At 36.4% G+C, this 12582-nt stretch overlaps 2 protein-coding genes across 10 annotated transcripts; one reads left to right on the top strand and one right to left on the bottom strand.

Moving 5' to 3' along the window:
* The first annotated feature begins 260 nt into the window (after window positions 1-260).
* On the top strand, window positions 261-6052 carry LOC106762109 (alanine--tRNA ligase, chloroplastic/mitochondrial). Its single transcript, XM_014645821.2, has 12 exons — window positions 261-470; window positions 565-848; window positions 912-1090; window positions 1176-1254; window positions 1384-1518; window positions 1614-1763; window positions 1900-2010; window positions 2150-3067; window positions 3169-3441; window positions 4028-4237; window positions 4873-5030; window positions 5376-6052. Exons 1-12 carry the CDS (start codon window positions 356-358, stop codon window positions 5710-5712), a joined length of 2949 nt encoding a protein of 982 aa, XP_014501307.1. The 5' UTR covers window positions 261-355; the 3' UTR covers window positions 5713-6052.
* A 924-nt stretch (window positions 6053-6976) lies between these two features.
* On the bottom strand, window positions 6977-9847 carry LOC106759638 (presequence protease 2, chloroplastic/mitochondrial-like). 9 transcript variants are annotated; one of them, XM_022781119.1, is made up of 4 exons: window positions 9523-9847; window positions 8062-8169; window positions 7641-7786; window positions 6977-7107 (listed from the first exon to the last, which is right to left on the bottom strand). In XM_022781119.1, exons 1-4 carry the CDS (start codon window positions 9525-9527, stop codon window positions 7103-7105), a joined length of 264 nt encoding a protein of 87 aa, XP_022636840.1. In that variant the 5' UTR covers window positions 9528-9847; the 3' UTR covers window positions 6977-7102. The 9 variants fall into 9 exon arrangements, 3 of the variants coding, with proteins under 3 accessions (XP_022636840.1, XP_022636838.1, XP_022636839.1); XM_022781117.1 differs by lacking the exon at window positions 6977-7107 and adding an exon at window positions 7109-7471; XM_022781118.1 differs by lacking the exon at window positions 6977-7107 and adding an exon at window positions 7109-7471 and having other exon boundaries at window positions 8062-8222.
* Between the last annotated feature and the right edge of the window lie 2735 nt (window positions 9848-12582).

Consider the following 12582-nt stretch of genomic DNA (forward strand, 5'->3'; position numbering starts at 1 on the left):
ACTGAAATATGTTATAAGATTTAAATTTTAAGTTTATAAGTTACAACTCTACGTTGGAAATGTTTTACATGAGAACTCTTTTTGAAACTTAATTTTTTTTTACGAGATTCTTTTTTATAACATGTACAAACAATCATTTTAGAATTTTTCTAATCAATTCTTAGAATTGTTTCTGAATACGGTCCCTCTTTCCATCTTTAAATCCACTATATATATATATATATATATATATATATATATATATATATATATATATATATATATATATTACATAATATTATGTGGTGTGGGGAGCGTAGTGAATGGAAGAAGAGTTATCTATCCGTTGAGAGTTGGCGTTAGCATCGGCGTTTCCATGGAAGGGTTGGCGCTTCTTCCATTTGCACAGTCACAATTCCTCCTACCGCTTCCAAAGGTTGCCGCCATTCCCATTCCACACAATAGTAACACTAATGATAATAATACCAATGGTTCGTTACTTTCTTCAATTTTAAGCTTTCTCTACTCTACGCAGTTGCTTCTGATTGTGTTTCTAATAGTAATCGTGATTGCCATTGTGCTCAGGATTTCTGTCTCTCAGACCGCACCGTCGACGTGGGTTTCGTTTTCGCGCTTCGTTGTTTTCCAAGGCACAAGGTGTTCCTCTTCCCCAACACCAACAACAACAGCAGCAAGTCACAGTGAATCCCAATTCTGTGAGTGGGGATTCCATACGTCAGAGATTTCTTCATTTTTATGCTTCCCGCGGTCACAAGCTTCTTCCCAGCGCTTCTCTCGTCCCCGATGATCCCACTGTTCTACTCACCATCGCCGGGATGCTCCAATTCAAGCCCATCTTCCTCGGCAAGGTATGCCTGTGCCTCACCATCAATCAGTATCACGAACTCTCCTCTCTAACTTACTAATTACAGGTTCCAAGACAAGTACCTTGTGCTGCTACTGCACAGAGATGCATCCGTACTAATGATATCAACAATGTTGGCCTGACTGCCAGACACCATACCTTCTTTGAAATGCTTGGAAACTTCAGCTTTGGTGATTACTTCAAAAAACAAGCTATTCTATGGGCGTGGGAGCTTTCCACCTCAGAGTCAGCACATTTTATCCCTCCACCCCACTTCTTTCTTATGACAAAATATATTATGATTTTTCTTCTCTTTCATTTACCTTGTTAGGTTTGGTTTGCCCCCGGACCGATTGTGGGTTAGTGTTTATAAAGATGATGATGAGGCTTTTCAGCTATGGTCTAATGAGGTTAGCTACAAATGGTTTTCCTCGACCGTCATCTTATTTGCTTACGTAACTAACTTCTGTTTTGACTAGCGAACATTTGACAAAGTGTATTGGATTATTGTTCCTATTGCTTACTTGATTTCCGTGCAGGTTGGTGTCCCAGTTGAACGCATAAAAAGGTTGGGAGAAGAAGATAACTTCTGGACTAGTGGGGTGACAGGTCCCTGTGGTCCTTGTTCAGAACTTTATTATGATTTTCATCCTGAGAGGGGATATGTAGATGCTGTAAGTATGCCATTTTTAGATTGAAGGATTCAATATCATTCAGGGACAATATTTTATATTTTGTTGGGTGGTTGGGACCTGGGGGATGAAAGCAGGATCTCAATGACGATACAAGGTTTATAGAGTTCTACAACTTAGTCTTCATGCAATACAACAAAAAAGACGATGGTTCTCTTGAACCTCTAAAACAGAAGAACATAGACACTGGTCTTGGACTGGAGCGTTTGGCTCGTATTCTTCAACAGGTATATGTTCACTATGCTGATTTTTTGTTGTTGTAATAGGTATCGTTTACATTTTAAGAAGTATTTCTAGGGCACTAGAACTATCATTTCACATGCTCCTAAAGTCCATCTTATATATAGCCAATGCTTTCTGCAGGTTCCAAACAATTATGAAACTGACTTGATTTTCCCCATCATAGAGAAGGCCTCTAAGTTAGCAAATGTTTCTTATGGTTTTGCTGATGATCAGACAAAGAGGAATCTGAAAGTAAATAATGACTATCTTCATACATGCTGCACTGCAATCTTACTTTATTTTAACCCATATCTGTCTTTCTTATTATTTTTAATGTGCCATTTCATATTTTTTTTTGTTTTGCCTTTTTTTTTCCTCTGATTTATCTTAGATTATAGGAGATCATATGCGTGCAATTGTATTTCTCATCTCTGATGGAGTTGTCCCATCAAATGTTGGGAGAGGTTATGTAGTTCGGCGGCTTATTAGAAGGGTTGTTCGTACAGGCAGGTTGCTTGGTATAAAGGGTGATGGTAGGGGAGACCTTGAAGGAGCGTTTTTACCGATTATTGCTGAGAAGGTAGTGGAATTAAGTACACAGATTGATGCTGATTTGAAGAACAAAGCACCTCGTATCTTTGAGGAGCTGAAGAGAGAAGAGCTTCGGTTTGTGCAGACACTGGAGAGAGGAGAAAAGTTGCTTGAGGAGAAACTTTCTGATGCTTTATCAAATGCAGAAAGAAGTGGAACCGTTCCTTGCTTGGCTGGAGAAGATGTGTTTCTGTTGTATGATACTTATGGATATCCAATGGAAATAACAAAAGAAGTGGCTGAAGAACGTGGTGTGAGTATTGATATGGATGGTTTTGATATTGAGATGGAGAAGCAAAGGCGTCAATCTCAAGCTGCTCATAATACTGTCAGACTTGCCATTGAAAATGGGGAAAATGTTGCTGAGAATGTACGTGACACCGAATTTATAGGATATGACAGACTTCATTGTAAAGCAATGATAGAAAGCTTAATGGTGAATGGAAATCCAGCTGTACAGGTCAGTGAAGGGAGTAATGTGGAAGTTTTACTGAACAAGACTCCATTTTATGCTGAATCAGGGGGTCAAATTGGCGATCATGGTTTTCTATATATTTCAGAGGGTGATAATCAATCAAAAGCTGTTGTGGAGATAATAGATGTTCAGAAATCTTTAGGCAATATATTTGTGCACAAGGGTACAGTCCAAAAGGGTGTTGTAGAGGTTGGCAAAGAAGTGGAAGCAGCAGTTGATTTGAAGCTGAGGCAGCGAGCTAAGGTACAAGAACTATTAATTTGCTCATTTATAGTCATGTATATTTCCAGTTTTCAAACATACACGTTGTTCAAGATTATAGTAAGTATAGTTGGGTTTTGTAGGTTCATCATACTGCTACTCATTTACTACAAGCTGCACTTAAAAAGGTTATTGGTCAGGAGACCTCACAAGCTGGTTCATTGGTGGCATTTGATCGTCTCAGATTTGATTTCAACTTCCACCGACCACTTCGTGATAGTGAGCTTGCTGAAATTGAACTGCTGATCAATGGATGGATTGAAGATGCAACACTACTTCAAACCAAAGTGATGCCCCTTGCTGATGCAAAAAGTGCTGGGGCAATTGCAATGTTTGGAGAAAAATACGGAGAAGAGGTAGGATTTACTTCAAACACTTAGTAGTGACCTTTAAAGTTTAATTGTATTACTTCTGTTTTAGTAGTTCTAAGCTTGTAGATTACATTTATCATGAAATGTGTATTCAAAGTAGGTGACCTTCAGGGAAGGTTTACAATACTGCTAATGCTCAAAACAATACTTCTGACTGAAATCCTTTTTTACTATTGTTAGATTGCTACTCATGCCAAAAAAAAGTGTTCAAATTTGGAAGACATCCAATTACAATTGTCTTTTATGATATACTAGTAGTTATCCACGTATCTCTGTCAAGCGCATGCACATGGACCACAGTAGTAAATCATATACAGTTAAGACACTAGGTTCTGTAAATCATATTAAGCGAATATTCTGTTAATGAAACTAAAATAAAAGTTTAAATTCTAATGGCTCATCACTTCTATGACAGATTACAGTTATATGTTCCAGATCTAGGCGTGTATATTTATCAAGCGTGTATATACCTTTCATCAATCAGGGAAATGATTAAGAATATGTATGTGTTAGTATTTATCAAGCTGATGCTTAAGCAGCTTATTTTGGTTTCAAATTTGGTGTTCTGCAGGTACGTGTGGTAGAGGTTCCTGGTGTATCAATGGAACTATGTGGTGGGACTCATGTCAATAATACTTCTGAAATTCGTGGCTTTAAAATAATATCAGAACAGGGTATTGCATCTGGAATCAGGCGAATTGAAGCTGTAGCTGGCGAAGCCTTCATTGAATATATCAATGCCCGTGACTTTTATCTAAAGCAGCTATGTTCCACTCTCAAAGTATGTTCCATGATCTTGGCTTCAAAAGTTATAGTTTGCCCTCAGGAGAAACAGTTAATTTTCATTTTATCTATATTGACCGAAATTATAAAATCACCTTGTTGGGTCAATATCTGCGTTATTCAATTATTGTGATCAATTATTAATTATATACACCTTGTTGGGTCAATTATATGCAACACCTCGGTCTTCAGGGACAGTATGAGGTGCATAAATCACACATTCAGAAGTAGGTTATACTCGATGAAGTACTTAAGTAGCTTGATTCTTTCCCCTTTAACAAGTCCGTTTTAAGAAGGGAGGTGTTTTGGGTGCTTATCACTTAGCTTTGGGACTTTCATTTTGTGTATGCCTTAATAGGATTTCCTGTCTAGTTTCTTCCGCAATGGATCAAACATGTCAGCGAATGAACTTTCTTAAATACATAATGTATGTCCTTTATGCGTATAATCTTTAATTAGTGTTTATAATAAAATAAAAATTCCAGGGGTGTTGCTGGCTTGGTCATTTTCAGCACATTGCACCATTTCTTTCAAGCACTTCTAATTCTGTTTGGGCATGTGTTATGCTCTGCAATATTGATTTTTGCATGAAATTACGTGTTATAATTTATATAATATTATCATTTTTTGAAGGTTAAACCAGAAGAAGTGACAACAAGGATAGAAAACCTTTTGGAGGAGTTACGGGTAGTTAGAAATGAAAATTCTGCTGTGCGTGCAAAGGCAGCAATCTACAAAGCTTCAGGTATTGCGAGCAAACGATTGTTGGTGGGGAATTCAAAACAGTACAGGTAATGTTTCTCAGTGTGATAGTATATGTTGCCCTAATATGGGGCAGAGTGATTTCTTCAGTTTTAGCAACCTGAAGATGTTTCTTTGATATAGAAGTCTTTCAACCTTTTCTCAATTGAAGTTTTTATCGTCAAAACCAAACAAATCTGAAGCAGAGAGGTAGTCCCTTGAATATATAGTTTTGTGATTGCTACAGAAATTATTTGAAAGGATGTCCCTTTATGTATATTTTCTTGTTTTTTTAACCAGATATTCCGTATGTTGTTAAAAAAATCATCTTTAGAAATCTGTTAAACATTAAGTAGATTTATCGTTTTTATTTATTTGTTGTTGAAAATTTGCAGGGTGCTAGTTGAGTCCTTCGATGACGTTGATGCTGAATCACTTAAAAGTGCGGCAGAATATTTACTGGAAACACTAACAGATCCAGCAGCTGTGGTACTGGGCTCATGTCCAGGTGAGGGGAAGGTTAGCTTAGTTGCTGCTTTTTCTCCAGGGGTGGTTGATCAGGGGATTCAGGCAGGTAAGTTTATTGGACAAATTGCAAAATTATGCGGCGGTGGAGGAGGTGGAAGGCCCAATTTTGCTCAGGCAGGTGGGAGGAAGCCTGAAAACTTGTCAAGTGCCCTCGATAAGGCTCGGTCGGAACTCGTGGCTACTCTAAGTGAAAAAGGGAGTTGAATTATTACACGCTTACCCAATCTTGTTATGCTAAAGCGACAGAATATATCGATTCTCGTTGTCTCAAGAATACATCACAAATCACAACAAGATTAAAGGGTTGGAAGCGTAAGTAAAGCTGTCAATTCCAGTGGCATGTAATGGAAGTTTCAAAATAGTAGAGTTAGTAAAAAAATGTTGGTTATTAGTGTGACCTTATTCTGCTGACAAACTGGTATATGGTATGCATTCACACAATCCAACTTGTAAATTTTGGCATGCGCATCTAAGATTGGGTGCAGGATGTACATGAAAGATAGTTTTGATAGTGAAAGACGATCAGGTGATTCATTCCTTTCTATATTGATTGCTCTGAAAGATGTGATGGTGATGGGAAAGACCGCCTTGTGTTATGAACCAATTATGCCTTGAGACGAAATCAACTTTTTAAAAGGTTAAAACTGTTTGAAGAAAGTACATGAGTGATTCTACGTCTAACAACTGTTGTGGGTGAAACGTTGCTTAAGATGAAAGAATTAATAGCTGAATGTTGTTGGACTCATAGGTCCTGAAGCTGAATGTTAGACTCTGGACCACATTTACACAGCACTGTCATGAAGATTGAACAAGGGAATCCGATTCACAAAATCAGGTCAATTCAACTAAGAAGTTGGAGTTGAATTAAAAATTTAAAGATCTTCTTCATAAATGTTAATTTTACGGCCATCGTGATAATGTTTGACATAAATTGAAAATAATGATATTTATATAACATTTTTTTTTATAACGTTTAAATATTAATTACGTGTTAATTGATCAAAAATTACTAATATCCATGTATGTGATGTAAATTTACTTCTTGTATTTTGCCACTCAAGATAAAATACAATAAAATACAATTTAAACATATTATATTATATAATTTTTTTTATCTCAATTGACATAACTATTTAATGAATTAATTAAGAAACTCATCCAAGTTATATAACATACGTGACTAAGAAATGTGTTGTTGTAAATCACATGTTCCTCTAAACAATAAAACATTCATACTTTCTAAATTTTATATATATATCACAGCTAGCAAGTTTATTTAATTTAAAATCATTTCATGAAGTTTATTTGCATTTTGTACGTTTATTTGCATTTCTTCTCTAGTCTTGTTACAAATATGTCCATCCAAAAGAAACCATTTTTATTTTAAAAATTAGAAATTATAAAATTATAAATATTACTTATTTTAATAATTAAGTTTATAAAATTTTTTAGTTATATTTAATTTAAAACATATTTACCAAAATTCTGTGTATTTGAAAAAAATCGGGACGGTCCTTTTTAGCTGCGTCTACATCCTCTGGAGATGCCACTGCAACCACAACCCACATTGCATCCGTAAAATCTTTGAAGTCCTTCAAACTGGCAGAAATATAAAACAGTATAAAAACAACGAATGGTTTCACAGGTCAGAATTAAGTTGCCCAGGTCGTATCACCAAGTTGCCCAGGTCACTAATTTATGTTCAAGGGAAACAATACATTGCAAAATATTTAAGAAATGTCATAAAATCAGCTGTGGAGACTAGTCTGTGGAGCAGCAACGACACAGAAAATCAGCTGTGTTCAAACATCAATTCCAAATTCAGAAAAACGTTTTGGGATTATGCTCGAGTGAGATGTGATCATTATACTGCTTCATCACAGATCAAATGATCAAGTATTCACCTAGTGGATAATATTTCTTCACGTCTTCTTTGTCTTTCTTCCTCTGGTAAGTACCGCAACTACCCAGTAAATGAAAACAATAATTGCACATTTTAGACGCAACTACTAATAATTCAGCAAGTAATCTTTGCTTGCAGGTCCAGTCTCTGGTTTGGTCATGGAGTGGCAAAAGAACCAAATATCCATAGAAAACAGGCTTCGAAAGCATCAACTATCTCATAGACATACCTTTGGCATCCGGAAGCTGATAAGCATCTACATCCCCAATGGTTCCAATTATGGCTTTTGTCAAAGCGTCGTCATCTATTTGTAGTTTTCTTAAGAAGTCACCAGTTCCATCATATACATCAAGTGTCTTCAGCAAATTGGGATCACTATAAGATAAGAAGGAGAACACTCCTAGAAGAATCAGAAAAAGGTATGCTTCTAAAAGGAATTTAATTAAACTACAGTACATTCATCCAATGGCAGATTGAAATAAATGGTAAATCAGTTGAGTCATACAAAGTCTGGGTATAAAAGTTGCACTGACTATATAAAAGTTGCACTGACTATATAAAAATTAAATTATTTTAATAATTATTCCTAATGTTAAATATAGGTTCAACTAGTTCAACTTGCCTGAGTATCTAAATCACAGAACACGTACCCGATCCCACAACCATGTATTGCTAATATATTTGGAAATAACGTATGCACTCCCATTAAGCTGATAACCAACATCATAAATGTTGGCTGCTTTTCCGACACAATTAACCTATAGAGGAATCACCGTGTTATGCTGATAGAAACATCTGGATCAATTACACTCTGCGTGAAACATATGAATAAGCATAACATTATATTATATTACCTAAGTAGGAATCACAATAGCTTCATATGTCAATGGAAGTCTAAAATTACGAGTTGTTGCAATGGGAGAGCTAGTGGGAAGCTCACAACTTTCTCTGCGTTTGCAAGGTTTTTCCTATCAGCAGTGACATTTACCAAGCAGACTTCTTTATACTCAGTTCTGTTTCAATAATAAAAAGTAGAGAAAAAGGGACAATCATGAAATTTCAAACCTTTAACATATAATGTAGTGTCAAAGTTGTTAGGACTTTCTCTTTCAAAAATTTAAATAATTCTTTTAGAAACTAAGGAGTTCTACTAGTTTTATATTTCATCTAAATCAGATTCATCTAAATCTCAGTCTTATATTTTTACTTTCCCCTTATCTACTTAGTTTGAGTTCTACCTATCCTTCTCCTAAACTACATGTTATAGAGCACAACACTCTGATCCAGTAATTCACCCACCATGGCGAAAACAACGATGGCCAGACAATATAGGTCTGGGGAAACTAAGGGAGTTCAAAACCCCAAAGCAGCTTGAAGCTGGAACATGAAGATAAGCCCATGATTGAAGAAACCCTTGGCGTGCACATTGCAGGAAGCCTTGCCACACAAAGGAAACCTACTAGAAGTGTCATGGTAAACCACTAAATTGGAAGCGGATATCAGGAGAAGCATGAACAGTTTAGATATCTACAATAGGGTACTGAATATAGGAAAGTAGTAGTTGTATTAAAAAACTGCTATACAAGTCGTATGTATCTTTGTACCTAGGATTTGGGGTTTGACCATATCAGGAAGAAATTTTAACAATTGAAGTTTCTAAACCTTACATATGTTCCCTACAACCAGAATGAAAACTTCCAAATTTGAAAAGATAAACTGACTTTTTTTATTTACTAGAGTTTTTCTAATATTTGCTTTTTGTCAAGAAAAGGGGGTTGTGGAAAGTGGGATCATTAAACATGTGATAAAAAAACGAACAACTTTTTCACCATAAATTTTCAAAGTTAAGCTAATCATTATATATTTATCAACTTTCAACAAAATAATATATAACCATACAATATTGATCTGTTTGAAATAAATTGATGAAATTGTTCATCGGAGGGGGGAACAGGTAACTATGAAACTGTTAAAAAAAAAAAATGAAGAAATTCGAGTTATGGAAAAGTAGGAGTTGTCAATTTAGGATGTGTTAGAAAATAATTTGATTAGGTCTATAGTAATAAAAATAAAAGAAGAAAAGAGAGAGGGACAAGAAAAGGAAAATTTACCGCATTAACAGCAGTCTTGACGGTCTTCATGATTTCCCAGAGGGGGCTTATCCATGCTAAGCCCATCGCAGTCTATGGATAGTTCCGCAAGGTAGCCATTGATGTCCCGTTCATCCCCTTCCTCGCCCAGCGCCTCTTCGATTATGCGGAAGTGCCGATCAATCTCCACTTGGGTGGCTCGCCAGTGCTCCATTTCTCTTTCGTCTCTCACCATCAGGCTGCTGAAGCGCGGATTGTTGGAGCATGGTTGACATACGAGATTTAGAAAATAAGATAGAAGATAGGAAATCAAAAGAGAATAAAGATTGAAAATATGTGTTTTGTCTGATCCACTTCGAATGAAATGATGATATATTTATAAACATAAGTAAGGACCGTTGCAAAATTTTAAACGTTGCATAATGACCGTTGCATAATGACCGTTGTCATCCGAACGTTTGCAAAAAGTTTATAACGTTACACAACTTTCTGTTACAATTAAATAATAATATTTTACAAAAAAAAATCTCAATTCAAAAACTCCTCACACATTAGGTTTTCGTAGGGTAAATTTGACCCAATAATTACGGAAATAGGCAAATCTGTAATGGATTACCGAAAGCTAAAGTCGTGCCACCCCTGCACGACTTTAGCTTTGTAGACCAAAACCAGTGTGGTAATCGATTACTTGGACCTTGTAATCGATTACCTGCACTCTGATTTGTGTAATTTGCTTGGTAATAGCGTACCAGTGTGTAATGGGCAAAAAATTCCCCTTGTAATCGATTACCACTGGCTTGTAATCGATTACCAGCGTGTTTTATTTGTTGATTGAGGTCTTAGTTGTGTTGTAGATACATTTGCTTTGTTTTTGTTTTATAATTTGCGATATATCGTGTTTCGGCAGAGTAATTATTTTTAAAGAAATTAGAAATGGAAAATAGAAAAGAAAGTCAGAAATGAAACTTTAAATATTTCATTGAATTGAAGATGCATTACATAACGATAATAACTAAAAATAAGCAAAATAACACTACTATGAATCTACGAGGAAGGTCCTGGACCAAAATGACGACGCATAACCTCATGCTCCAAATGATCAACTCGAGTTTCCAATGTATCAAAGCGGTCTCCCATGTTGATCTCGAGTTGTTCAAATCTTGCATTCATGTTCTCATTCATTNTGTTGAAGCTGTCCCCCACAAATGTTCTGAGATCATTCATCCCCCTCATTAAGTCATCATATGAAGTTTGGTGTCGAGGAATGGGCGGTGGTGGTNGTTGTTGTGGAGGACGTGCTTGATTGTGGCATTGAGGAACCCAGACGTCGTTATGATCGATCCTAAATCCAAAGGATTCTAGTGTACTATTGGCAATTGTCATTTGCCTCGTATTTGGGGCAATAATTTCATCATCCAAATCCAATGAAAAATGTTCCAAGATACGGGAGATAAAAAATGCATATGGTAATGGAGCATTTGGCTTCAAAGCCTTCTTCATCCTATGTCGGATGAGATGGGGCCAGTTGATCTGCTTCCCCGTCATTATAATCCACAAGAGAATAATATCTTCCTCGGTAGCCTGGGCAATGTTAGAAACACGTGGCAACAAAACACGAACGATAATGTAATGTAATATTCTAGCGTCAACTGTCATGGATCCCGCTAGAATTCTACCAACTACACGTTTGTCAGGCGAAATAATCAACTGTTTTGTGGCATCTAAACTGTATTCATCCACCCATTGGTCTAATATTTTTCCTTCAAATTTCAATCCAGTAGAGGGTAGGTCGGCTATGGAGGCCAATAGACTGGGTTTGATAATCATTTTCACATTTTTAACCTCAGTCCTAATGGTTCCATTATCAGAAATTTTAAGATTACTATAAAAAATCCGTACAAGTTCAGGATAGTAGCCATGACCACTATCACAGACAAATTCATCCAAGCCTAAATTTGTGAGCATTTGAAAAAATTGCAGATTTTGTCTTTCAAAAAATTCTCTATCCACGAATTTTGGTTCAATGATGTCACGATCGCTAAAAAGTGTGAAATACCTTTCAGCCAGTGCAGGAGTTGAAAATTGAAGTATTTNTTCCGATTCAATCGGTGATGCTGGTGGTGAGGGTGACGGCGAGCTTTGGATCGGTGAAGGTTCACGGCGGCGACGTCCCGCAGCTGTAGAAGTTGAACCCCTAACCCTTTGCCTTTTGGAAGAATCCGCCATTTCGAAATTTTAATCGGTAGAAATTGAAGAAAATGGAGAGTAGAATGTGAAAATGGTGTTTAGAAGTGAGAAAAGTGGGAAAAGATGAGATTTTGGAAGTCTTGTTGGTGCAAAAATGGTGGAAAACGACGCTGCAGTGGTTGGGAAAGGTTGGGTGTGCGAAATGAGAGAGAAAAAGTTGCTTTTATAGNGTAGGGTTGGGCGCGTAATCGATTACGAGCTTGCTGTAATCGATTACGAGGGGTCTGATGCACTTTGGTCAGCCAGCAAGCACTGGTAATCGATTACACAGACTATGTAATCGATTACCATAGTGGATTTTGCAGTGGAAATATTTTTGGACACAAATATAACATAATATAAAACATAAGAAGTTTTTATTACATTCATCCATGTTCAAATAAAGTGTCAAACATAAGAGGTCATTATTACAATCATCCAAATAGAAGTCTAAACAACTATTAAACAGTACAGAACAATAGAAAAGAGTCTTAAACATTACAAATATTTATGGACGTAAGGGGTAAATATTTCTTATTTTTCGTTGTCCATCTTCATCTATGTAGGTCCAATCTTTCAGATTCTCATAGTGCTCAGCTTGAGTTGGAGGACGTATATTTATTNTTTGGACGAAAAGTTCAATATACTGAGACGTCCTTGGACGTTTAACAGACCTGTCAATAGTTTGTGCTTTTTGCCAACGTCCAATCATTTGTGCAATATCATTATCACATTTTATGGAAGNTGTATCATGAATGAGGTAGTTGTTACGTACCTTTGTGGGACGACGATAATCAATATGGGTCACAACTCTTCTGTCTCCACACTGCACAATTTCGCTTAATTGAGAAAAAA

Source organism: Vigna radiata, chromosome 5, assembly GCF_000741045.1.
Source record: "Vigna radiata var. radiata cultivar VC1973A chromosome 5, Vradiata_ver6, whole genome shotgun sequence".
Lineage (NCBI taxonomy): Eukaryota > Viridiplantae > Streptophyta > Magnoliopsida > Fabales > Fabaceae > Vigna > Vigna radiata.